The 27817-nt window shown below is 53.6% G+C and overlaps 1 protein-coding gene across 4 annotated transcripts in view; it reads right to left on the bottom strand.

Annotated features, from left to right (window-relative positions):
* The window catches only part of NIBAN2 (niban apoptosis regulator 2), a 64937-nt gene extending 42045 nt beyond the window's left edge, over positions 1–22892 (bottom strand). Inside the window, exon 1 of one of the 4 annotated variants that reach the window (XM_063594192.1) lies at positions 22871–22892. In XM_063594192.1, coding sequence (XP_063450262.1) covers positions 22871–22877 — 7 coding nt within the window. In that variant the 5' untranslated portion in view covers positions 22878–22892. Of the gene's footprint in view, positions 1–14175; positions 14195–20381; positions 20504–21343; positions 21616–22870 lie in introns of those variants that run through there. The other 3 variants (XM_003822289.5, XM_063594193.1, XM_063594194.1) reach the window with 3 other exon arrangements.
* Between the last annotated feature and the right edge of the window lie 4925 nt (positions 22893–27817).

Raw genomic sequence — 27817 nt, 5'->3', positions numbered from 1 at the left:
ACTCCAGCCTGGGCTACAGAGCGAGACTCCATCTCAAAAAACACAACAACAACAACAACAACAACAAAAACAGCACCACCGGGCACGGTGGCTCACGCCTGTAATCCCAGCACTTTGGGAGGCCAAGGTGGGCAGATCATCTGAGGTCGGGAGTTCGAGACCAACCTGACCAACATGGAGAAACCCTGTCTCTACTAAATATACAAAAGTAGCCAGGTGTGGTGGCGCATGCCTGTAATCCTAGCTACTCAGGAGGCTGAGGCAGGAGAATCGCTTGAACCCTAGAGGTGGAGGTTGCGGTGAGCAGAGATCGCACCATTGCACTCCAGCCTGGGCAACAAGAGCGAAACTCTGCCTCAAAAACAAAAAAACAAACAAAAAAAACCCAGCAACTTTACGATCCCCCATCTTGCAGGGTGTCATAAGGATTCAATGAAATGAATAAACCCACAGAGCCTGGGCAAATGTGGGCTGGTGTTATCAATGGCAGTGATGGAACCTCTCGAAGGAGCTCCATCTGTCCCAGTATTGGTGGCCAGGACATAAATGGTCAGGGTGCCCAGTGGCATCTCTCATTAGTGCTCATGGCAGTTCTCTGTCCCATGTTTCACGCCACGCAATGGGAACCAGCAAAGGGTGACTGGAACAGCACCTCCCTGGTCCCTCAGCTGGTGGGTCATGAGATTAAAAGGTGACATGCTTGGGGTCCAATCTTTCTGGACCCTCATCTCTCAGGTTAATTCATCAGGAAGGAGAAGTGGAGCAAGAAACATCAATGAAGACTTCTGAAAGCCAACACCCAAACGTACCGCACCCCTGAGAACCTCGACCCACCACAGCCCCCCTGCTCTGTGACACTGGCATGGAGAACACTCTGGCCTTGCCGCCTCTCCCTTAGCTGCTGCATCCATCACCAGAGATGCTGGTTGGGAAAATCAAGGGCCCTGAGTCCTCGTCCAGCTCTGCCGCCAACTCACATGTGGCCCTGGGCAAGTTCTGGTCTCTCCAAGACTCTGCTTCCTGTAGGCAGCCTTAGGGGGTGGAGAAGTCCAAAGACCAACAGTGCTTTGTTGTCGCCAGTCCCTGAACTCCATGAGGGCTTTCCCGCTGTCTTGCATTTGTACTTCTCTTTTTTTCTCTCTTCTCTTATTGCATTGACTAAGACATCCAGATCGATGCTAATGAAAATACCTCTAGGGTTTCAACATTAAGCTTCAGACTTGCTTGGTATGTGATGAATGAAGCTGTGACGGGCTAACTACCACATAGGGGCTGCTCAGGGAAAGGAGGGAGGACTTGTTCCTCTTCCCAAACCTTAGAGTTGGACAGTTCCCTGGAAAACAGATGCTGGGGAAGTCCAGCCGTAGCCAAGCCCTATTGGCAAGCAGAGCCCATTCTCAAGTCATCCACAGAAGACAGACAAGATCCCAGCAAGGGCTTTCTAACTGCCTCAGATGCCCAGGATAAGGGACCCTGGTGGGTAGGGAGGGCCTCATCACTGGAGGTGTGTAAGCAGAGGCTGGAGGGTCAAAGAGCACCCACCTCCAAGAGTTGGTGTGAGGACTAAATAAGATGTGTGAGATGCACCTGTCACCCTGCCTGACTCCCAGGAAGAGCCCAATAAATGCCAGCTTCTGTTCCAATAAGAACTAACAGCTAATAAGTGCCAGTCACCGTGGCCCAACCCCAATGGAAAAGGACTAAACTCGGATACACAAACCCCACAGATCTCATCAGCCAAGCACCCTCTACTGCTAATATCCTTTCCCTAAGCCCAAGTCAGGTTCTTCCCAAGTTGCCTCGTGACCCCTGCTCACCCACCATTCACACACACGTGTATGCCCACACGCATGCACACTCACACTCGCATGCCACACACATGCACTCACATGTGCATGCACATGCACGTACACACACTCACATGCACGCCCACATGCATGCACTCACATGTGCAGGCACACACATGCACATTCACACATGTGCATGCCCACACACATGTACACTCACACACTGTGCATCCACTCACACACATATGCATGCTTACACATGTGCACACACATGCATGCTGCTGCCTGCAGCTTCTGGCCTGCAGGGTCCTCTCAGCGAGTGGGACTGGGGAGGGGTGATTCTGCCTTCTCAAAGCCAGGGAGGGAAAGAAGGGGAAGAAGAGAACAAGAAAGATGAGCCAATATGAAAATCCACTCGTGTGCTTGCTGCTGGGCCAGAGGAAACCCAATCCCAGATTGGAATGCCAGGGACCCTTTACATGGATAGAAGGAAAGTTTATTCAAATAACAAGACTCCCTTGGTCTGTACTCTAAGCTCAGCGAGCAGCAGGTGCAGGGCTTGCCCCACCCTCAGGTCACCAGCTGCAGGTGTCCTCAGGCTCCAGAGGGGGCCAGAAGGGGAGGTGGGAGAACAGCTCCCCTCCCAGCCCTGCCAGCCTCCCACTCTCTGTCCCAGGTGCCTGCGTGACCCCATTTGTGCGCCCTGAGAGACCCTGCGCAGCCAACAGCCTCTGTGGTCTTGGTCTGCTTCCCCGGGGGAGTCCCTTGAGGGTGACTGGGGACCGCCTCAGTGTCTCCCCATCACTGGCCAGTGAAATGGGGTGGTGATACAGGGCTAAGAGCACTGGGCCCCAAATCCATGTACCTGACTGCTGCTGAGTGACCCTGGACAAGCCCCTCACCCTTCCTGGCTCCCTGTCTCCTCCCCGTACCATGAAGGGACTGCACACCATGGTGCTGGACCCTCAACGCCCTGATGCCCTCCACCTGGGACATGAGACAACGCTCCTTCCTGACATATTGGGAAGCCCAGAGGAGCCCACCATTAAGCCTTGATCGAACTGACCTGAGTCCTAACTGCCAGCCTAGGGTGCTGAAAAGCACTGTCCCTGACTGTTGCCAGCTCGCTCACACAGGTCAGACCCCTCTGTTAGTCATTAGCACAACTTTGCTTTAATAATTCATTGTTCCATCTCCATTTGCCCTAGGAGGGCAGGGACCCTGTCTGTCTCACTCATAACATATGCCCAGCATCTAGCACAGCACTTTGCACAGAAATATTTATCCCAACTATGTGACATTAGACCAGAGCTCTGCAGTTCAGTCTCCCAGTCATGTTAAGACACCAGAGGAGGATGGCATATTCCCAGAAAGGTTAACTCCAGCTTGGGGACAGACACTTCCCAGCCCCCAAGGTCCATATAAACCAGGGCCTCTCCAATCCCAGTATGGCCCAAGAGGCAGGACCCTTCCTGCAAATATAGGGCTGGGTTTGGGGCTGGGCCAGGCCAAGGTCACATATCAGCAGCAGAAAAGGTCACTACCTCCTCATGGAAACTAAGGCGGTCACCTAAGCTCAGATCCTCCACGTCCTCTTCCTGCTTGGATCCTGTCAAGTGATCCGGCACCTGCAAAGAGCCGGGAAACCAGAGCTGGCGGATCCTGCACTTCAACACCCTGTCCCCTGCGTGCCGGGCCGGTGAAAGGCCTGGGTCCGCCAGCCACTCCCCTGGGGCATGCACGTCACTCTGCTTCTGTGTTCCCATTAAGAAAAGGGAAGCCAGTGATTCCCACCCCACAAAGGGACAGATGGAACGGCACTTTGAAAAAAAACTACCGGCTAGGTGCGGTGGCTCATGTCTGTAATCCCAACACTTTAGGAGGCCAAGGTGGGTGGATCACCTGAGGTCAGGAGTTCGAGACCAGCCTGGCCAACATAGTGAAACCCTGTTTCTACTAAAAATACAAAATTGGCAGGGTGCTGTGGCTCACACCTGTAATCCCAGCACTTTGGGAGGCTGAGATGGGCAGATCACCTGAGATCAGGAGTTCAAGACCAGCCTGGGCAACATGGTGAAACCCCGTCTCTACTAAAAACACAAAAATTAGCTGGGTACACTGGTGGGCACCTGTAATCCCAGCTACTTGGGAGGCTGAGGCACGAGAATCGCTTGAACCCAAGAGGCAGAGGTTGCAGTGAGTGGAGATTGCGCCACTGCACTCCAGCCTGGGCAACAGAGCGAGACTCTGTCTCAAAAATAAATAAAAAAAAATATAAATAAATAAATAAATACAAAATTAGCCAGGCGTGGTGCACATGCCTGTAGTCTCACCTACTTGGGAGGCTGAGGCAGGAGAATTGCTAGAACCCAGGAGGCAGAGGTTGCAGTGAGCTGAGATCACGTCACTGCACTCCAGCCTGGGCAACAAGAGCAAAATTCCATCTTAAAAAAAAAAGAAAGAAAGAAAGAAAAAGAAAAGAACTACCACAGTGTCATGCACATGGGAGCTGCTGCCAGGCTGGCAAGAACCACAGCACCGATCTCTGGGAAGTTTTGGTTCCCTCAATGCCCATGCTCTGTCTACTCTGGGCCTCTGCAGAGCTGCCCTCTGCCTGAAACTCTCTCCTCCTGTATCCTTTGTGGCTCACCTGAGAGGTCCCCTCCCATGAGCTCAGCCAGCAGCAGGTGCAGGGCTTGCCCCACCCTCAGGTCACCAGCTGCAGGTGTCCTCAGCTGGGCCTCCCATGACTCTCCAGGTCTGGGTTAGGGCTGCTCCCTGGCTCCCAAAGATGCCCTAAACCCCCACCTCTGCTGGCGTGCCATGCTGGGCCTGTCTTCCCCAGACAGGGGTCCCCAAGAGGTTGAGGACCATGGCCGCCTCCCCACCCAGCACCCCCAGTCCCAGCACACAGCCTGACACTGAGCAGAGATGGCTCTCAAACCATGCGGAATCAATGGCTCAATCCCATTAATTGATTTAAGCTTTCCAACACAGCACTGTTTACAACAACAAAAAATAGAGCCGGACACCATGGCTCATGCCTGTAATCGCAGCACTTTGGGAGGCTGAGGCAGGAGGATCACTTAAGGCCAGGAGTTTCAGACCAGTCTGGATGACAAAGTGAGAATCCATCTCTACAGAAAATTTTTTTAAAAAATTAGCCAGGCCTGGTGGCACAAGCCTGTAGTCCCAGCTACTTGGGAGGTTGAGGTGGGAGGATTGCTTGAGCCCAGGAGATTGAGGCTGCAATTGGCCATGATGGTGACACTGCCCTCAAGCCTGGGCAACAGAGCAAGATGCCATCTCAAAAACAAACAAAAAAAAAAGAAAAATAGAAAAAGCCTAACTGCCTGGCAATAGGGCTTTGACTGAGTAAGTTAAAATATAGACTATTGAGGCATAATGGAATATTCTTTTTTCTTTCTTTTTTTTTGAGACAGAGTCTTGCTCTGTCACCCAGGCTGGAGTACAGTGGTGTGATCTCAGCTCACTGCAACCTCTGCCTCCTGGGTTCAAGCAATTCTCCTGCATCAGCCTCCCAAGTAGCTGAGATTACAGGTGTCCACCACCACCACGCCTGGCTAATTTTTGTATTTTAAGTAGAGACAGGGTTTCACTATGTTGGCCAGGCTGGTCTCCAACTCCAGACCTCAGGTGATCCGCCTGTCTCAGCCTCCCAAAATGCTGGGATTACAGGCATTAGCCTCCTTGCTCAGCCATAATGGAATATTCTGTATCCATTCACAAGGAGGAGGCCCACTACCCACTATTAAGGTAGAAGAACAAATTATGTATCAGGAAGGTGCCTGAAAGTCTTTTCTGGGTGGTAGGATTATTGGTGATTTTCATTTTCTTCCTATTACTTATCTGTTATTTTCTAATTTTCTTTGACCACTAGCTATTGCTTATGTAACAATAATAATAAAAGGTGAAAAACAATAAAGGGGGAAGACTGGGGAAGCTCAAAGTTGAAAGGCCAAACCTCCAGAGCTGTGAGAACCTGACCTTTGGCAGATGCTGCCAGGTGGGAGCCACAGTGGGTCTGAGGGGGAGGCCAGAGCTCACCGCCAAGCAACCTGATATAATACCATCCTGGCCATCAAGTTCAGGCTGCTGAGGCTCCTCCAGGAGGGAAGGAGTTCCCTGGCTGGGGACTGAACCCCGAGGACGGAAACTCTTCCTGAGTATTTGCTGTGTGCCAGGTACCAGGGGTGGCCCTGGCATGAAGCTCACAACAACCCTCTTGAAGGTAGCTGCAACCATCCCTGTGCTACAGATGGGTAAGGAAAAGCAGAGAGCTGAGGTCATCATGGAGACAGGCGGAAGGGAAGCCCTAAACACAGCAGAATGGGGTCTTCGTGCTCAGCCTCGTGCAGCGCATGCTTCTGGCCACCCAAGTTCTATGCCAGGTACCAGCATCCTGTGCATATTACCCTGGGGACCTGGAGCTCTGTCTGGCCTGGAGCCCTATCTTGCTCAGTTGCCCAGGCTGGAGAGCCGTAGCATGATCCAGCTAATTGCAGCCTCAACCTCCTGGGCTCAAGCAATCCTCCCACCTCAGCCTCCAGAGTAGCTGGGACTATAGGCTTGTGCCACCATGCCTGGCTAATTTTTTTTTACTTAGCAGGGACACCTCCGGACTGGAGGTCTGATGGGTCATAGGCTTTCCCAGTTGGATGGTACCCAACCACTCCTCACCACCCCAATGCCCCCACCCATGCCCGGCCTTCAGCACTCATCACGGAGAGAGACTCTTTATTTGTGGAATCCATCTGCCATCTCTGGGCTAAACTACCACAATCCTATCTGCTCACAGCCACTGGGGGCTCAGAGGCTGGGCACACAGACAGAGCCTACCTAACACAAGTTTGTTGCTCTCCTTGCCCTCATCACAGAAATTGAGTCCTCATTCTAAAGTCCAGCTAACAAGTGTTCATGGGAAGGACTCCCCATTCCCCAACCCCTTTGCCTGGCACTCAAGGCTGTGCTCAGCTCCCTGCCTTGGATAAGCAAGGGTCTATGCCAGGCCATGCCCTCCACTCACCCTTACCCCAAGTCTGCTGGTTAAAAATCCCTCCTGTCCTCCAAGATTCAGCTCAAACACCCCTCTTCCAGAATTTTCTCTTCCCTCTTCCCCGCTCTGGAGCCTGCCCTGTGCTTGCAACCCCCTTGGGGCTCCAGTCGGGCCAGCATGGCTTAGATTCTGAAGTCAGACAGGAATCAAATTGTTCCACTAAATACAGTCAATAGGGTTATTCTTTTCTTTTTCTTTCTTTTTTTTTTTTTTTGCTTTTTGAGACAGGGTCTCACTCTGTCACCCAGGCTGGAGTGCTATGGCACGATCTTGGCTCACTGCAATCTCAGCCTCCCAAGTTAAAGCAATCCTCCTGCCTCAGCCTCTCGAGTAGCTGGGACCACAGGCGTGCAACCCCATGCCCGGCTAATTTTTGTATTTTTAGTAGAGACGGGGGGTGGGGGTTTCACCATGTTGGCCAGGCTGGTCTCAAACTCCTGACCTCAGGTGATCTGCCCACCTCAGCCTCCCAAAGTGCTGGGATTACAGGCGTGAGCCACCAAAATGCTGGGATTACAGGCCTGAACCACTGCACCCACCCAGGTTATTCTTTTTGATTTAATCCACTCACTGTAAAAAAACAAAAAACAAAAAACAAAAATCAGGAGAGAATAAAAAAATTAAAATAATCCATTATCCCGCCACTCCAAAATAACCTCTATTTATATTTTGGTGAATTTCTTTCCTTATTTTGTTCTATGCCTATACAAACATACACACTTTCAGACATACAAAACTGAATCATCACTTTTAATGGCTTCATATTATGCCATTGAACAACGCCCGTTAATACATTGTTTCCATTCCATCCCCCATGCTGTAATGTAACCATTTTGTTACCTAATGCGGTACATTCTAGATGTGAAATGTTGGGGTGGGTTTCTCCCAGGGCTTTGGGCCACCTTTCTGCTGTCCTGTGTATTGGTGGAGGGAGTGGGAAGGGGGACGACCACCCTTGCCAGCCCCCATTTCCTGCCTAGCCTTTAGAAGATCCCAATACTTTAGTCACAGTGGTTTCTGTCTAGGGACACACAAAGGAGGGATTTAAAGACAACAAACCCAGCTCTCGCTGCAGTTCCACAGTCCCCAGGCTAAAACCCCGAAGCCAGCCCACCCACCCAGAACCATGGGGGGCCAGCGGCGGACCCTGGGCCTCCTGAACAGCACTCCTTAGTGGGGAGCGGCAGCTCACGTCTGTAATCCCAGCACTTTGGGAGGCCAAGGCAGGCAGATCACTTGAACAGCACACCTCTAAGATGGGTGACGAGATCCTGAGGCCCCAGGTGGGCACAGGACTTGCCCCAGAGCTGAGCCTGCTCCCTTTCCCACTCGGTGGGCTGTGTTTCCTCCTCTGTGACAGGAGAGCAAACCACAGGCACTGCTGGGGAGATCCCAGGACACGTGAGCTCCCAGGGAAGAGTGGCCATTTCTTTATAGCAATTCGCCCTCCGGTAATGATTTTAATTAATGACTGAGTGGTAATTGTTCTGTGTGTCTCCTGACCAGCCAGGAGCTCTACAGAGGCAGGGCCCAGGTGAGCTTGACTGGGCTGTTTCAGCCGCACCAGCTCAGATCCAAGCCCTGGGTGGGCCCTCAGTGGGTGCCCACCCCAAGCCTGACACACATGGGGTCAGTGGGGCCACCAGGACCAGGGCCCAGGTGTCCACCCCACCCTACCCGCACCCCTCCATCCCTGCCTGTCATGCTCAGAAGCTGCAGAAGGGCCAGGAATAGAAAGGAACCCAGAGAGACAGCCGCCCTTCCAAGAAAGACTCTACCCGCCTCACCCTTGGGGCTCAAGGACAAGAATGAAGGGCTCAAAGCCAGTGAGTCACGCTTCGAGGAATACAGTCAGGAGGAAGGAAGTTGTGGATGGCCACATGGCTTCGTGCCTGCGGGTCTGAGACACGGAGGGGCCCAAACCACTCCTTCCACAAGGGCAGGGAGTACGTCACCACCCCAAGCCCCTCCCACATCTGCCCTGCTCCTCTGTAACCAACCCCCACCAACCACACACACACACATTCTGCACCTACCAGGACCTTCATCCAGAGAGCTTTGGGATCCCCATGCTCCCAGGATGTAGGACCTTGCAATGGCATTCATTCATTCATTCATTCATTCATTCCTGCTAGGGAACTAAAACAATTTGCACTAATAAATGTTCATTACAGTTATTGACCCCTCAGCATTTCTTGTGCTTTACACACATAATTTAATAACCTTTACAATCCAGTGGAGTAGAAGTATCATCATGCCCATTTTACAGCCAATGAAACTAAGGCATAAAGCCTGACCTAGGGTACTTGTTCACGGCACCTGACCTAGGGGTACTTGTTCAGCTGCTGGTGGAGCAAGTCTGAGCTGTGAGGCCACCTGTCCACCTCAGGGGAGCCCATGGTGAGTTAGCCCTCAGGTACTCATATCACAGATGGGAATTAGAATCACAACCATGGGCTGGGCGTGGTGGCTCAAACACCTGTAATCCCAGCACTTTGGGAGGCCAGGCAGGAGGATGGCTTAGCTCAGGAGTTTGAGACCAGCCTGGGTAACACAGGGAGACTCTGCCTATAAAAAATATAAAAATAAATTAGCCCCATGTGGTGGTGCACACCTGGGGTCCCAGCTACTGGGGAGACTGAGGCAGAAGGATTGCCGGAGCCCGGGAGGTTGAGGCTGCAGTAAGCTATAATTGCAATACTGCACTCCAGCCTGGGCAACAGTGCAAGACCCTGTCTCAAAAACAAAAATGAATCACAACCATGTGAGAAGGGCTACAGGTACACACGAGTGGCCAAGGGGCTGTGGGAGCTCAGAGGAAGAGCCTGATCCAGCCTACCAGGAGTGGGGCTACTGGCTGCAGGGCTTGGTCTGTGAGGGCATTTCAGGGTCTGCGCTTGACCTCGAGGGCACAGGACAGCCTGGAAGGGTCAGTCTGAAGGAGGGTGACACATGGTTAGTAGCAAGGTCACTCTACTACCAGAGGCTCTTATCCAACCCCTCCATTGAACCATGGGGGAAAGTGAGGCTTGGAGGAGAGGCAGGAGTTCACCCAAGGCCACAGAGGTCTGAAGCAGGACCAACCTCCCATCTACAGAGCTGGACTCCCAGAAGCCACACAGGGGACTGCAGGAAGAGGGGAGGGAGGGCGGGGGCTCAGCCCCAATTGCACAGGAAGTCTGCCAGGCTCCACCCGGGGGCCTCCAGGCAGGGCAAGCTGCCCAGCCCCCAGCCTGCAGGGCAGGCACCAGAAACAGCTCCTCTCGGATTCTGCCACAATCTCAGCAGGAAGACAGGAAAGCTGAGCTGGGCAGCCTGCTAAAGTCAGGCCAGGATTGGAGGTTTGGCCTCCCAGGACCAGGCCGGCTCTCAGGTCACTGAGAAAGTCACTCCTCTGCTCCAAGAGGGGCCCCTGCCTCTGGCCAGAGAGAAATGAAGAGTTTCTGAGATCCCAGTTGGCCTCGGGTCAGGGTGAGTGAAAGGGCTCAGTGTATTCAACCAGTTGGCTCAAATCTTTCCCCATCCTGCCACCCTCCTTGAGAGATGGGGTGACCTCCACTCTAGAGATGGGGAACTGAGGCCCAGAGGAGAGACGCCCCTTGACCAAGGTCACACAGTGAGCTGTGACTGTCCCAAGCTGGGCCAGGAGGGCTGACCCCAGGAGAGTCCTAGGGGGTCGGCCCCTACCTCCTTGGAAGAAAGGGCTGCCCCTTTCCCCCTCCTCTTTTCCTGGCAGCCTGAAATATAGGAGTAGGGGTGGGAGGGGAGGGTGGCTTTGGCTTTTTAAGTCCAACACAGCCCCTCACTGTCTGCGCATAGACGGGCCTGGGCTGTCTCCTCGGACACAGGCCCATCTGTGAGGCCCACACAGGGCTTGCTTCTCTCCCAGAGAGCTTGTTTGTTTACCCAGTTTTCATAATTATAAGTTCTGCAGCCCCACCCGGCCCAATCATTCCTTCCCTCACCATCCCTTGCCGTCTGGGGCCCTGCACGGGTGTGGGGGGTGGGAGTAGGAAGTCGGAGAGGGAAAAGCTTCATGCTGGGGTCAAGGCCCTGGGTTCCAGCCAAGCTCTGGTGCCCCTGAGAGCATAGGCATGTCCCATCATCTTCCTGGGCCTCAGTTTACTCGGGCATGAGAAAAAGGAGGGGATTGGTTAGAGGCGCTCATGGGGTCCTCCAGGACTAGGACGAGGAAGGGTCTGGGCCTGAAAAAGAAAAGCAGACACTTCTCAACAGCACCTCAAAAATCAAGGCAGGGCTAGGGGAGGTGTGGTAGGGTGAGAGGCACACACCTTCCCCAGCCCATCAGGCCTGCCCACCCTAAAGCTCAAACTCAGCTCTCTTTTCTACCCTTCGCCTCCCAGAGAATACTGCTCTCAAAAAAAGCAAAAACAAAAAGCAAAACAGAAGTGCAATTGTCAGCTCCCTCCTCCTCTAGATGCCTGAATCACCCCTTAAATCTCTGACAGGCCGGGCAAAGGACACACAGCTTCCCTAAGAACTCAGCTAAAACGCAATTGCCATTTACTGAGCAGCCTGCACAGGCCAGGAACTGCGCAGTGCACCTCCCAGAACCTTCACCCAGCCCAAAGGCAGGGAGCACCAATCCCATCTTAGCGACAACTGGACCTCCAAGGAGGAGAGCTGTGTGCCGAAGGCCACACAGCTTTCAGTGGCAGAAGCATACTGCCACCAGGTCAAAGCCAGACACGCTGCCTCTTGAGATGGGCCGACTGAGTGCTGAAACCAACATACACTCTGGGAAACATAAAGATCCACGGGCTTTGTAACATGAGCCACAGCACATCCAGCTTGATGGAATCTTCTTGGCTGGCATGAGTTCCATGAGATCAGGGCTCATGTCACTGCTTTGTCCCCAGTTCCCAGCTCAGGCCAGGAACAGGACAGCTTTCAGAGCAAGCTCTTCCTTCAATGGCAAGATGGCCTCCTGCAATGTGGAGGTGCTGCACCTGCTCTGTGCCTTCTGTGCAGCCTAAGGCCCACAGGTTCCTAAGGGGTCACAGCTGGAAGGGCATGCCCGTTGCACAGATAGGCAAAGTGAGGAGGAGGCACAGAGAAAAGGAAGGGCTTGTCAGAGGCCTCCAGGCACCCATCCTGGGGAGCCTGCCTCCTAGCCTGCACCCACCAGTGGTTCCTGGCAGGTGGAATAAATCAGAGGTGACTGGAGCACGAGTGGGTGGGCAGCTTCTTCCCAAGGGACTCCTCTTCTAGAAGGTGCTAAGCTTCACAAATTCGGCTGGACACAAATAGTTCTGCTCAGCATGGGGCATGGGAAAGATGGACAGCAGCTGCAGTTGGCTTGGCCACAGATGGGCAGGTGGGAAAGTGGGGTCTGCACTTTGCAAACCACAGTTCATTCTTCCTCCCCTCCTGGATGCCCAGTTACTCCCTGGGCCCCCACCCCTGCACGTGGACCCTCTACCCAGCACCCTGACCCACACCCGGCACTTCTGATCTGCAAGAGGAGGGCCTCCCTTGGCCAATGTCCTGTGTGAACCACATAGAACGGTAACAGTGGATGAACCAGGAGCCGATGCTCCCTAAGCACAAAGAGCTAAGGCCACATCATCTCACCGACCCTGCACAACAGCCTCAGGGGCCTGGGATACTGCTGTGTCCACTTTACAGATGAGGAATTTGAGGTCCAGAGAAGGGAGGGCAGCTGCCAAATGACAGGGCAGTCCTGACAGCATCTCAAACCAGGTCCTCTGACTCCCGGCCTCTTTCTACTCTGCCCTTGGAGGGGAAGAAGGTTCTCATTTTCAGGGCTGCCTGGGAAAGGACTGAGTTTCCTGTCACTAGAGGAGTGGGAGCAGAGGCTGCAAGACCAGTGGTTGAAGGTCTGCCTTGATAAAACAACCTACAGAATCCAGACAGGTTTCCCTGTAGCCAACAGTCACGTACATCAGCTCGCCCCAGTCCTGCACAGCACCATCACTGAGGCCTGGCCACGCCACCCCCCCTGTACACACATATCCCTCATTGCACCCGACCCCCACCCACGCAGGTCCAGTCCCTCTCACCATGGGGTTCACCTCCTCCCATTCACACTCACTCACAGCTGACCCACCGGTGCCACTTCTGCCTGAAAATGCCTCCAAGGCCTCCCTGGGACCCTAAGGACAAAGGCCCTTCCTCGCCAAGACCAGCCTTTGTGGTTCCCTCTACCTCCCCCATCCTGAGTCCCAGCAGGCTGGCCCACCCCAGGCCAGTCTCCCTTACACCTTCCCAAGGAAGGCCTTTCCCTTTGGGAACATTGCTTGCCCTGTGAAGGGACAGCCAGCCAGGAAGCACACACAGGCAGACACCATGTGATTGTGTAGCTGCGTGTCCCTGGTGCCCAGCACAGCGCCGGGCACACAGAAGGTGTTCAATAACTATTGATTGAATTCATACAAGAAATAAGGACTACGTGTGTTGGGGGCCAGAGCTCATCACACCCCTTGATGGTCTCACAGGCATGCACCTCTATTTCTACATAGAAGCCACCAGCCCTGCCTTTGGAAGGCATCTTGAGACCCCTACAAAAGGGTTTTCAGAGGCAGAGAATTCCCAAGAGTAGATACTGGCCTTGAGGTCACAGACAGGGAGAAAAGGCACAGAGAGGCATGGCCATTGGGTCCAGAGTCACACAGCAAGTGGTCAATGGGACCAGGCTTAAGGCTTACAAGTCTAGTTCTTGACACATGGGTGGGCAAGGAGGGAGCATGTTCCCATCCATCTTCTCACCCTTTTCCTCTGTGCACTGCCAAATGCCAGACACAGAGTGGATGCTGCTGCGGAGTGACTGACCTTGCTGGAACCACAGCCCCATCCCACCACCCTCCAGGAACTCGCTGAATACCCCAGGTGTCCAGGGCCATAGGCTGGTGCTCCTCTGACCTTGGAAGGGAAGAAGATTCTCATATTTAGGGCTGCTTAGGAAAGGAGTGGGTCATGTCAACTTCCTGGAGCACATGGCAGGGAGCAGGGGATGCACAAGGCCACAGACAGACCAGACACATCTCCCTGGGTGTCAAGTTAGCTCAATAAAGTCACAATCATAACAGCTACCACTCACATATTGTCACCTCCCACCAACACTGTTCTGCGCTGACCAGGGGACTTGACCTTCATACCTTGAGATGCCAGAACTCTCATCCTTATGTAAGGAGGGCTCTAAGACTCAGACACGGTGACTGACTTGCCCCCGAACACCAGTCCATCCAGTGGCAGAGCCAGGACTCAAACCCAGTCTGACTGCAAAGCCTTACCCCAAAACCTCTGGGCTCCCTGCTTCTTCAGGCTTACCATCCACCACGTCACCAGGCAGGCCCCTTCACCTTCGTGGGCCAGAAGCAGCCCAGCTCCAAAAAAACGGGACCAGTCCCAGGGGGTGGACACTTCCTGTTCTTCCAGTTTTAAAATTTTTGAGATCAAAAGATTGTACCCTTCCATGACTCAGGCCCTAAGATTCTACCAGGAGAAGAGAATGGCTTTGCTCCACCCTCACGGGTTTTAAACCTAGGCATCTGCCCGGACTCCTTCCTTAAACCTCTGCCCAGCAGCGTCTACAGAATACCCTTCTTCCTCCAGCACAGAAGTGGATGGGGTGGGGCAGGGGAAGGAAAAAGCAGTGCAGGAATTTCTGCAACCGCAGGATGATGCTTGCAGGAGCCCGGGGTGGAGTGAGTCATGAGCTCTGCCCGCGGGGAAGGAGGTGGGGGGCGCAGGGAAGGAGAATGGGGCTGGTCAGAGGCTGTGAGTCTCAGACTGAGTAATGACGGGTGGGATAGATTTGTGCAACCTATGGGAGGGAGACTGACACAAGCTGCTCTATTCCCACTCGGCTTCTCCTCCCACTTCCTCTCCCCGCCTCCGAAAGCTTACCTCTCTTGGAGGCCTTTTTCAGTGTCCCCCTGCCCAGTCTGGGCACCACGGACGACATACTAATAGCAGAACGTGGTTTAAATAGCTAAGGCCTTGGACTATCCGATCCAGGCCTGCCACTGAGGTGGGAATTCAATAAGATGATACAGACAAAGGAAGGCTTGGCACATAGCAAGTGCTCAGTTAAACCGTTGCTAATGTTATCACTCCGAGCCTGATTACTGCCCCTCCCTGCTCTATCAACCATGTCTTCAGACAGAAAATATATATCCATTCCTACACACCGCAGGCTAGAGTCTATGGCCACACACCCAGAGGCCATGGTCATCAGTCCCCGTCCCCAGTACACAGGCAGCCCCTTCAAGCCCACTAGCCCTGAACGATGCTCAGAGATGGCAGGAAGGAGCCTCCCTCTAAATGCCCAGGTTGGCGGAAGCAGAGCACGGGAAGAGTTGGGCTGGGAGATGAATCGGTCTTCGACAGAGAAGTTGACTGGAGCCAGAAAAGAAACACACACAGTGGCTCTGTTTGCCCCTACAAACCAACATGTGAGAAACAACCTCATGTCCAGCATTAGGGAAAAAGCTGGGAAAGTGACCCTCTGTCCTCAAATGGAATAAAATGCAGCCTTTGGGGATGCTTCCAGGGAGGTTTTAATGACCTGGGAGAGATGTTTACTATAGATCATGTAGTGAAAGAAGCAAGACACAAACTTGAGTCATGGTCCCAGTAAAGTGTAATGATCGACACAGAAGGGAAGTACTCCCAGAGGATGAAGTGGTTATCGCAGGACGGCGGGTGAATGGTTCCTATTCCTGTTTTTCCGCTTCACTCCTTGGACAGCAGGGAGGGCAGCCATGGCCCAGCGTGGGTTTAGAAAGGTCTCTTTGGCAGTGTGTGTGGGAAGGACTAGAGGCTCCGAGGAGGCTGGAGCAGCTCTGAGTAGGCGAGGCCGGCACTCAGGCCCCAGCAGTGGAAAAGGAACAGAGTCAGGGGGACTAGAGGAGGCTGGATGGAGGGGAAGGCAGGGTCAAAGCCAACAAAAGCATGTTATGTAAGACCCAACAGAGAGACAGCATCATCCCCAGACACTTCGCCCCCAGGGGCTGACCCGGACCTTGGCTAAGGGCAGCGGCCCAGGCCCAGGCACTGCTTCCGGCCAGCCTGGTCTCTCTGCAAAGTCCAGGGGAGCAAAGAGGAAGCCACACAGCAGGGTGAGGGGTGGCAGAAGGTGGAACCCCTCCATCCCTTCACTCTTGGCATCTACAGCCACTTCCCAAATGTTGAGAGGTAGATTTTTTTTTTTTTTTTTTGAGACAGAGTCTCACTCTGTCACCCAGGCTGGAGTGCAATGGTGCGATCTCGTCTCACTGCAACCTCCACCTCCCGGGTTCAAGCGATTCTTGTGCCGCAGCCTCCCAAGTAGCTGGGACTACAGGCACGCACCACCAGGCCCGGCTAATTTTTTAGTAGAGACGTGGTTTCATCATGTTTGCCAGGCGGCTGGTCTCAAACTCTTGACCTCAGGTGATCTGCCTGCCTCTGTCTCCCAAAGCGCTGGAATTACAAGCGTGAGTCACCACGCCCAGCAGAGAGGTAAGTTTTTAAAATCACTTTGGAAAGAAGCATTATTTGTTTTGCTCAATAAATAATTAAGACACCCTTCTTCTCATATCTGGTTGTCAAAAGGATGAAAATGCTCAATGCTAAGGTCCATCTTAGCAGGAGAGTGTCAAACGCCTGCTGCCTTCTTAAAGGCTATGTGTCCATCTATCAAAAGATGACCCAGGCAGGGCATGGTGGCTCACGCCTATAATCTCAGCAATTTGGCAGGCCGAGGCAGATGTATCACCTGAGGTCAAGAGTTCGAGACCAACTTGACCAATATGGTAAAACCCCATCTCTACTAAAAATACAAAAATTAGCCAGGTGTGGTGGTGGGCACCTGTAGTCCCAGCTACTCAGGAGGCTGAGACAGGAGAATTGCTTGAACCCAGGAGGCGGAGGTTGCAATGAGCCGAGATCATGCCACTGAACTCCAGCCTGGGCAACAAAGTGAGACTCTGTATCAAAAAAAAAAAAAAAAAAAAAAAGGTGACCCAGGAGTTCCATTTCAGGGCCTCTCTGATACTGGAATATTACAGAGGGTTTGTACCAGCAGGTTCAAGCAGCACTGTGAATACTAGCAAAATACTGGAAACAACCCAAATGCCCATTCACAGAGGGCTGGGTAGACAAACCATCCATGCACAGAAACGAACTCACCAAGAAAAGAATGAGGTAGTCTTGTGAGTTCTGACACAGAAAGATGTCCACCAATTTACCAAGTGAAAAAAATCAAACCACAGAAGCATAGAGTAATATCTCTTTTTATAGGTCGGGCGTGGTGGCTCATGCCTGTAATCCCAGCACTTTGGGAGGTCGAGGTGGGTGGATCACCTGAGGTCAGGAGTTCGAGACCAGCCTGGCCAACATGGTGAAACCCCGTCTCTACTAAAAATACCAAAATTAGCCGGGCGTGGTGGTGCACGCCTGTAATCCCAGCTACTCAGGAGGCTGAGGCAGGAGAATTGCTTGAACCTGGGAGGCGGAGGTTGCGGTGAGCTGAGATCTTGCCACTGCACTCCAGCCTGCGTGAGACGCCATCTCAAAAAAAAAAAAAAAAATCTGTTTTTATAAACCAAGCTATTATGAGCATGTACAGAGAGAGGTAGGTTTGGAAATGGTGACACACCACACTTAAGTGACTTCTTCTGGGAAGTGGGATTTAAGGAAGAAAGATGGAGGGTGCTTTCATGTTTTATTTCACCCTCCTAAATTGTTTGTACATGCGTTACTTTTGCTCAGGCAATCCTTCCACCTCAGCCTCCCATCTAGCTGGAACCACAGGCGCTTACGACAATGCCCGGCTAATTTTTTGTATTTTTACTAGAGACGGGGCTTTGCCGTGTTGCCCACGCTGGTCTTGAACCCCCCGGTTCAAGCAATCCGCCCTCCTCAGCCTCCCAAAGTGCTGAGATTACAGGCGTGAGCCACCATGCCTGGCCTGTGCACACATTACTTTTGCAATTAGACAAAATGTTCAGTGGTTGCCTAGATTTAGGAGGGACTAGGAGGAAACAGGAGTGACTACTAAGGAGTAGAGGATTTCTTTCCGGGCTGATGAAAATGCTCCAACATTGATGGTGGCGATGGTTGCGCAATTCTGTGAATATACTAAAAACTGCTGAAGTGTACACTTTAGGTGGCTGAATTGTATGGTAGGTGAATTACGCCTCAATAAAGCTATTATTTTTGGTTGGGCGTGGTGCCAAAGCTATAATCTTGGCACTTTGGGAGGCTGAGGAGGGTGGATCACCTGAGGTCAGGAGTTCGAGACCAGCCTGACCAATATGGTGAAACCCCCGTCTCTACTAGAAATACCAAAATCAGCCGAGCATGGTGGTGCGTACCTGTAACAGAGGGCTGAAGCAGGAGAATCACTTGAACCCAGGAGGTGGAGGTTGCAGTGGGCTGAGATTGTGCCACTGGACTCCAGCCTGGGACAGAGAGTGAGACTCTGTCTCAAAAAAAAAAAAAAAAAAAGAGATGTTAGTTCATGGGCGGGAAGTTCACACCTGTAATCCTAGCACTTTGGGAGGCCAAGCCTCCCAAAGGAGGATTGGTTGAGCCCAGGAGTTCAAGACCAACCTGGGCAACATAGGGAGACCCTGTCTCTCTCTCTCTCACACACACACACACACACACAAATTAGCACGGCATGGTGGCGCATGCCTGTAGTCCCAGCTACTTGGGAGGCTGAGGTGGGAGGATCACTTGAGCCCAGGAGGTCAAGGCTGCAGTTAGCTATGATGATGCCACTGCACTCCAGCCTGGGTGGACAGAGCAAGACCCTGTCTCAAAAAAAAAAAAAGATATTACTCCAAGGTTGCAGGCGTTATATTGGGACCTTGAGCTGGCTTCAGTCTGGGGGAGATTTGTGGGGAAAATTTGGGATTGTTAGGCCCTCAGAGCTGAAAGGGACTTCAGCCATCGAGTGGCCCACCCACTTCGGTTCACAACTAGGGAAACGGAGACCCAGGGAGAGGAAGTGGCCTGCCCAAGGATCCTCAAGCCTCCCAGATCCCAGGCCAGGGATTCTTCCTCCCCGCACACTGCCTCGTGTAAGGAGGCAGGAGTCATCCTGCCACCAGCCCCGTGGGGCTCCTGGTGTGGAAACAAGCCTCTGCTTGCCAGGGGCTTTGAAATCCCAGGATGAAAGGTGCCGTGGCAGCAAAACAGCACCGTGGCCGGGAGCACGCTTGACCTTTGCCAGGACTTGCAGGCAGGCTGGCATTCACCTGCTCACCTGCTCGGGGCGGGCACAAAGCTGCAGGTCAAACCTTGGAACCCTAACAGGCCTGGGAACTCAGAGCACTGTGGGAAGGGATGTCTCTAACTCTGACATTTCTACTGGGGCAGAGAACAAGGCCTCAGGTAGGGAGGGTTCTGGAATTTTAATTGCCAGCTTTGAGAGTACCTACTGCTCCTTGGGTGGGGTGAGGAGGGTGCCTGGATCACTGGAGGCGGCAAATACACGCCCTCATTCCCTTCCAGCAGAGATTTCAAAGGCAGCTCACTTCCTCTGGAGGAGACTGGGAGGCTTCCCGGCTGCCCCCTTCCAACACCCCACCCCCCCACATCAGGAACTCCTCTCAGGTGAGTCTGGACCAGGAATTCGAGGCATTTAAAGAGGATTATAAATAGCACTGAAGTGTGGAGAAGAGAGAGACCAGCAGGCTCTGAGTGGGCACAACTTTCTTCCACCCAGCCTGGTATCCAGAAAATAAATCCAACCCTCTCCAGTAAAGGACACTTCACCTTCTGTGGTCTCAGTCCCCTCCCCTGTAACATGCCAGGGGAGAGAGGGTGGGCTGGCAATTCTCAGCCCAGGAGACGGGAAGACAGGGAGGCCCAGCACTGAGTATGGGGAGAGGAAAAACCCCACCGAATGCACGGCACACCCCACCCAGGCCCCTCGAGGGGCCTCAACAGGAGGTCCTGAATGGAGGGACTGTTACAGAGCCCCAGGAGCTTGCTGCGACAGGGAGGGGACAGGAAGACTCCGTCCTGGCCCTTCCTCCTCCCACAGTCCAGGCCTGGTGGGACAAGGAGGCTTTCCAGGACTTAACCCCACGCTGGTCAGAGGCTAGAGAGGGTCCGATTCATTTCCACATCACCCCAGTCACCCCTGTGCCCAGCCAGCCCCAGGCCTGGCACAAGGGAGGGACTCTGGCCTTGGGACTTGGCCCGGGACCACAGTCACTTGGCAGACCTCCCCAGCACCTCCCTGGTGCCCAGCATGGGTGCGGCCCTGGAGACATGGAGTTAAAGGACACCTGGCCACTGCTCTCAGGGCTTCCTGCTCTCAAGGGAGCGTGGAGAACACGGTGGTGAAATTCTACAGGACACAAAAATAAGTGCAGGCGGACGCGGTGCTCAGGGCCCACTAGACAGCGAGGGGCGACCCACCTGAACCGTCACCCCACGTACAAGTGCCTCTCCTATGCCAGGCCCTGTGCTAAGCAAGCCACATGAGTTACTTCACGTAAGCCTCCCAACACATTAATAAGGAAGAAATCACTGACCCCATTTCAAAGAGGAGAAAACCAAGGTGTACAGGACAGATGTCTGGGAAGCAAATGCTGGGATTCCACCCAGGGCAGCTCCACCAGCCAGGAGAGATCGGCCAGAGAGGAGTTTCTCAGGCAGCCGAGATCCTCATCCTATCTCACCGTTCTCCAGAGTCTGTGGGGAAAAGGAACCCAGGACCCCGCTGCAGCTCCGGCTTCCCCAGGAGCCTTGGGGACAGCTGTCCCTGGGAGAAGTGGCCACTGTGCAGTAATAGGCTGAGAGTAGGGTTGGCTGAAGAACAGGGTTGAAGGGGCTGGCGACTGGCCCTGAGGGCCCCCCCACTCTGGTGACCGGTCCCCGGGCCCCTGCTGCTAGCAGGGGCAGCCTGCTGTCTGCGCCAAAAGACATGCAACCCCACCGCCTCCGGGGCGCCCCATCGATCCCTGGCCCCACTCCCCTGGATCAGTCCCGGGCCTTCATGGGCCCGTCCTTCAGGAAGCCTCCGCCACGTGTACCAGGACTGGGGCCCGGCGGAGCTGGGGACGGGACGGCTGGGGAGGAAGGTGAGCGCGCGCTGGCTGGGTCTGGGAGATCCCAAAGCTGGTAGCGGATGGGCTTGGAACGCTTCTGGGCGGGGACAGCCAAGGGTGGGCAGCAGGCTGCGACCCCTGCTCCAGCTCGGCCAGGGGTCGTGGGCTGGGGGTCCGCCAAGCCCGGGCTCCGAAGGGGTTCCGGGAGAGAAGGGGTTCCGAGTCCCCTTGAGCCGGGAAAGGTGGCGCTCAGAAGAGCGCGGGAAGGGGCGCCCAGGCTCGGAGGGAACGAGCTCGGACGCGGGGCACGCTCCCTGGCAGCTCCCTCCGGCCCGGCCTGACTCTCCCGAGCCCCCGGCCCCGGCGCCGACTGCTGGCCGGGGCGGGGGCGTGGTCCGGGGGTTCCGGCAGGACCCTGGGCGCGCGTGGCGCGGCGCGACCCTCACCTGCGATGTGCTGGCGCCGGGCGTCGTCCAGGTGCGTGGAAAGCACGTCCCCCATGGCCAGGAGGAGTCGCGGCCCGATCCGGCCAACGCCGCCGCTGTTGCCCGCGCTGCTCAGGCGGACGCCGCCGGCGCCATGGAGCCCGGCCCGCCCTGCTTCCCCCGCTCCCGCCGCTCCCGCCGCTCCCGCCGCTCCCGCCGCTCCCGCCGCCCGGCTGCGGCTTCCGCTCCGGCTCCGCTCCCGGTCGGGCCCCGTCCCTCCCGCCGGCCCCCTTGGCCCCCTCCCTGCCCTCGGCCCTGCACCCCGGCGCCCCGCCCCGCCCCACCAGACCACGCCCCCGCAGGCCAACCCCGCCCCCTCCCCGCCCGCCGCCCTGCGCCCGCCGCGACCCACCCCGCCCCGCCCCGCCCCGCCCCGCCCTCGGTCCTGCACCCTCTGCGCCCCACCCAGCCCCTCCAGGGTCCGCCCCGTATGCCTCGCCCCCTCCGCTGCCTCGGGCGGGCGGGGCACAGGGGCCGTGGACGCCGGGACCGCCCTGGAGAAGGAGACAAAGAGAAGGTCCCAGAAAGGGAGACCGCGGAGAGACTGCGAAGAGCGCACCCGCCCTGTACCTAAGCAGAGAAAGAGACGGGGCTGGTGGGGGCATCTGAAAAACTGGGGGTGCTCTGGGGGACTCCAGCCTGAGTGTCACCCCCCTCCCCTCCCCAACCCTGCCCGCGCGGGAAAAGAATCGCGCCGAGGAGGATGTGGGGCACTGGCAGGGGACGCCTGGACCTACGGGCCGGAATTCGGCGTTCGCCCCCTCCTCTTCCCTGAACAGTGCCCCCTGCCCCCCCAGTCCCGCCCGCCACTGCCCGCGTTCAGGAAGTTCCCTGGCCTTGATTCGACCTGCCCCAGAAGGTGTGCCCGCCGGTCTTGCACAATAGCTATAGGAAGGGGGTGGGGAAGGCTCGGGCCCGAAGGCACCCCCGCCCCAGTGCCAGGCGGGCTTGCCTCAGGCCCAGCATATGGGCATTTCACTCGGGAGGCGGCTTGGGGGACAGAGCAAATCAGAAAAGGAAAAAGCAGTAGCACTTTACAGTTTGCAAAAGACTACCAGAATCAAAACCCGGAGACCGACAGGCACCAGCCTATGGGGCTGGGCATGGGTGGGTCGCAGTGCCAGGGGAATGTGTTTCAGTTTCAGGACCTCCCAAGCTGGCAGGGGAGACAGTCAGGTTAACCAGTGGGATCCCCAGATCTCAATCCTTCTTTGGCTGCTGGTGCTCAGATCTCCTGATCTGCACTGGGACAAGGCCATCCACTTTCTGCTTGTTGACCCCTGGTAACTAAGCACTCACCACTTCTCTCATGCATTTCACGTTGTTATTGGGCAGCTCTTAGTGTAACTGTGGCATAAGGCAGGAAGTGATGATGATAACAGTTAAATTTGCTGAGCACCTGTACTTCAGGCCTGTGCACACCACAGGAGGTAGGTTTGAAATGGATTAAAGTGATGCAGACATTCATTCATGCATTCAGTCACTTACCAGTCATTCAGCAATGGATGGTCAACACCTGTGTGCCAGGCCCTCTGCTAGATGCTGGGGGTGAAAAGAGAAGGAAGCCCAAGCTGCCCTCCCCTCTGTGACCCTGGACAAGTGGCATTACTTCTTTGAACTTCAGCTACCTCATCTGTCAAAAGAGAATGATGCTTTTTGGGGGAGAGTTAAATGATATCACAAAATGCCCAGCATAGTGCCTGGCACCAGGGTCCATCATCTCTCAATAAACAGAACGTGTCATTCTATTATTCATAGTCCCTGCCCTCAAGAGCTTAGAGAAGCTTGAGGAAGGAGCAGAACATTCTGTTTTAAGGAAAATCACAGAGGGGGTAGGACCAGAACTGGAAGTTGAAAAACAAGACTTTTGACAGCAGATACTGAGAAACAGCATTCCAGGGAGTGGGGACAGCATGGGCAGGGGCCCAGCCTTTGAGGGCCGGGATGCATTCATGCGTCAAAGAGTCATCATCAGGTGGAGTTGAAGTCATGCTGGTTAGGGATCACTAGTTTCCTTTTATAGAGGTGGAAACTGAGGCCCAGAGAGGGAAAGTGACTTGCTAAGGGCACACAGTGAGGCAGAGGGAGAACCTGGCCAAAGGCCAAGTCTCCTGGCACCCAGTGTCTGATTCTCTCTGAGCAACCAGAAGCAAGTGTTGCTGATAACCTCTTTTCATTTTTCTCATAGCCCAAACTGCAGGGTCTGCTCTGCCCAGGGAGGAGCTAGCTGGAGCTAGCTGGCATCTGGACACCAGAGGCATCTTCTTGGCTGGGCTGGAGGCCTAGGCCAGGGGGGTTAGAGATGGGGCCACAGTGGCCTTTCCCCAGCCTTCGTGGCACACCCAAGCCTGGAACACCCACAGCCTGCCTACCATGTGAGGCCCCTGGCCCAGGGACGGGTTCCACCCTGGCCCAAGGTGGGACCCCAGATGGGGAGGCAACTTGAGCATCCAAAAGGTCTCCTCTTGCTTTGGAGACCTTCTGTCACATGTCACCTAATCCATCTGAGCATCCATGGCCTCATATGTGAGAGGCACATGAGATGAAAGTGGAAAGGCGGTCGGGCGCAGTGGCTCACACCTGTAATCCCAGCATTTTGGGAGGCCGAGGCAGGCAGATCACGAGATCAGGAGTTTGAGACCAGCCTGGCCAACATGGTGAAACCCCATCTGTATTAAAAATGCAAAAATTAGCTGGGCATGGTGGCACGCGCCTGTAGTCCCAGCTGCTCAGAAGGCTGAGGCAGAAGAATCGCTTGAACCCGGGAGGCAGAGGTTGCAGTGAGCCAAGATCGTGCCACTGCACTCCAGCCTGGTGACAGAGCGAGACTCCATATAAAAAAAACAAAACAAAACAAAAAAAACAAACAGAAAGTGGAAAGGCATTGTAAACAGTAGGGTGCTATGCACACATGTGAATAGCTCTCCGCAAATCTGGGGCCAGTCCCTGACAATTCAAGATTCATTCATTTCACACCAAAAAAAAACTGCCTTGTCTAGGGGTGGGATGAAGGAGAATTGATGGCAAAAAAAAATCTGGAGGGAACTTTAGGGGGATAAAAATGGTCCTATGTCTTGACTGAGGTGTTGGTAAGAGAACATATTTATCTAAATTTATCAAACTGTACAGATGCATCAAACGGATGCATTTTATTATATCAAAATTATACTTCAACAAAGTTTATTTTATTTTTATTTTTGAGACAAGGTCTCTCTCTGTCGCCCAGGCTGGAGTGCAGTGGTGCAAACATGGACTCAGTGCAGCCTTGGCCTCCTGGGCTCAAGGCATCCTCCAATCTCACCCTTGGGCTACCACACCCAGCTAATTAAAAAATATTTTTCATAGAGATGGGATCTCACCATGCTGCCCAGGCTGGTCTCCAACTCCTGGGCTCAAGGGATCCTCCCGCCTAAGCCTCCCAGAGTGCTGGGATTACAGGTGTGAGCCACCATTTATTTTAAAGTGAAAAAATAAACATGCAAGCACCTACTATGTGTTGGATGCTGTTCTAGGTATTGGGGATAAATCAGTATGCAAGAAAGTCACGGTCCTCATCTTCATAGAGGTTATAGTCTTATGAAAAAATACAACAAATAAATAAAATGACTTCAGAGAGTAATAAACATTAAGATGGGATAGGGTGACAAGTGGGGTTGGGGTGGGATGCCATCTAGGAAAGTGGTCTAGGAAGGAGGAGGAGATGATGCCTTGGGACCTGATTGGCAAGAAGGAGCCTGCTTGAAGAAGGTTCAGGAAGAGCTGCCATTTATGGAGATGGACCACAGACCAGGTGTCACACCAAGGACTTTTCTGCCTCCTACTGTCCTCACAGCTTCTGGGGTAGTAATGATAAAGCCCATTTTAGAGTTGAATAAATTGTTGCGAGGATTTTTTTTTTAATGATATTCAGGCTGAGCACGGTGGCTCACACTCGTAATGCCAGCACTTTGGGAAGCTGAGGCAAGAGGATTGCTTGAGGCCAGGAGTTTGAGACCAGCATGGGCAACAGAATGAGACCCCGTCGTTAAATAATTTTTTTTAAAAATTAGCTGGGCCTGGTGGTGCATGCTTGTAGTCCCAGCTACTAGGAGGCCAAAGCAGGAAGACCTTGAGCCCAGGAGTTTGAGGCTGCAGTGTGCTGTGATCTCGCCGCTACACTCCAGCTTGGGTGACAGAGTGAGACCTTCCCTCTTTATAGATATATGTATGTACGTATGTATATATATTCCATCGTATGTATACAGCAATCCTTGTTCAAACACTGGAACAGGTAGGCACAGAGAAGGCGTGACAGGTAAAGGCGTGAGTGTGAGCAAAAGGAAGCAAGGTGAGTCCTTGTGGGGCCTAAGCCAGATGGCTGATCTAGGACTTCCTGCAGGGAAGGAGGGGTGGGCCCTGGCATGGACTGGTGGGACCCCAGATGGGGAGGCAACCTGAGCATCCAGAACAGAATTTGTTGGTTTTTTTTTTTTTCACTCTGGAAAGATTGTAAAGCTCTTTAAACTTTCTCTACTCTCTCTACTATATGTTAAGAAATCAATTATTGTAATAAAAAAAAGTTACAGTCTTTGGGTGGGGAAGGAATGAAGTTATTTGCCCTTTTTTTTTTTTTTCAAGGAAAGAAAAATAAACATAGTCATCAGCACTATGAAGGATTCCAGGAAGTTTGACATCAGAGAATTTCTCAACTCTAAAATGCTGGAAACCCCTGCCCTCACGCTGGAGGCCATTTTGATGTCCCCTTGTTACTTTTGAGTAAATGGAAACATCTTTTCACACATTTAGTGGCCATTTGTGGGTTTTTTTTTTTTTTTTTATTTCGAGACAGGGTCTCGTTCTGTTGCCCAGGCTAGAGTGCAGTGGCACGATCTCTGCTCACTGCAATCTCTACCTTCCTTCTGGGTTCAAGCAATTCTCCTGCCTCAGCTTCCCAAGTAGCTGGGATTACAGGCACCTGTCACCATGCCTGGCTAATTTTTGTATTTTTAGTGGAAATGGGGTTTTGCTGTGTTGGCCAGGCTGGTCTGGAACTCCTGACCACAAGTGATCTGCCTCCCTTGGCCTCTCAAAGTGCTGGGATTACAGGTATGAGCCACCGTACCCAGCCTGGCCATTTGTGGTTTTTAAAATTTATATCCTCTGCCTGCTTTTCTGTGGGGATGTCTATCTTTTTCTTATTGATTTGTAAGAGCTCTTTCTATAGCAAGGATTTCTGAAATCTGCAAGGCAGAGGGATATCTGTTCTTTTTCTAAGACTCTGGACGCTGTCTCTATTCACCAGGGGCTCCCACTCCCTTTTCTTGGCTCAGGCCCCAGAACCTGGTGGAAAATGCCAGGGCTGTGGACAAAGGGTGGCAATGGTCTACATCTGGAGCAGAGAGGAAAGGTTCTCCCTGCCCACTTGCTGGGCCTGCCCCTCTTGAACAGAGAATGCCACCTACAGGTCCTGACTCATCAGGCCTTTCTCTGGAAGTGGCTTCTGCCCACTGCCTCCCTGCAAACCTGCCCTGCCCCTCCCCTCCCCACCATATCCTCAAGCATATTTGGAAGCAGGGACCCAAGGGCGAAGAATAATAATATCTGGCTTTAAAAGGGAGGGTTCAGACGGTCAGAGCCAGAGCTTGGACCGAGACTCAGAGAAGGAAAGCAATTTGCCCAAGAGCATTCCGCAGGAGCCCAGCCCAAGACCCATTGCTAGTCCTGTAGGAAGAAGGAGAGGCCCTTTCTCTCCCCATGAGTCCCTCTCCCTCCCAGTTGGCACGGAGTCCCAGCTCTGCTCTCCCCACAAACCTGTCAAACCTGAAATAGACCAGGAGAAAAAAAACAAACACCTCCAGTAAACAGCAAGGAGTATGAATGAATCAGGATTTTGTTTTTAAGGAATATCATGTATCTACCTCTGTTTACCCAGTTGGCATGGCCCATTGTGCAGAAGGGACCCTGGCACCCAGCCCGGACCTCCTCTCTTTATTAACTGTTGGGTGGTGGAAAGGTCCGTAGCTCACAGCCTGTTCCGTCTGTCACCTGGCCTCAGGCTGCTAAACTCCCTCTTACTCTTTCAGTGGCCAAGCTGTCACCTCTCCCCAGCTCCACTGCCACGCCAAGTCCAGGGAATTGGCCTCCCTGCCTCCAGCCCCCCATGCATTCCTCACTGGGAGCCAGAGGAATTGTTGTAAACACAGATACGACCTTGCCATTCCCCCACTTCTAACGTTCTGTGGCTTCCACTGTCCTGGAGAGAAAGACTCCAGACATGGCACTGCGGGCCCCTGCCAGTCCCTCCCCCCACTTCCCCTCCCCATTCTCTAGCCACACTGAGATTTCACATCCTCAAACTAGCCCTGCTCCATCCCACCTCACAGCTTATGAAATATGGATTTTTTTTTTTTTTTTTTTTGCGATGGAGTCTCGCTCTGTCACCCAGGCTGGAGTGCA

Source organism: Pan paniscus, chromosome 11 (genome assembly GCF_029289425.2).
Source record: "Pan paniscus chromosome 11, NHGRI_mPanPan1-v2.0_pri, whole genome shotgun sequence".
In the NCBI taxonomy this organism is placed as follows: domain Eukaryota; kingdom Metazoa; phylum Chordata; class Mammalia; order Primates; family Hominidae; genus Pan; species Pan paniscus.
Note: the sequence above shows the minus strand (reverse complement) of the source record. Positions and strands in the feature narration are given on the sequence as shown.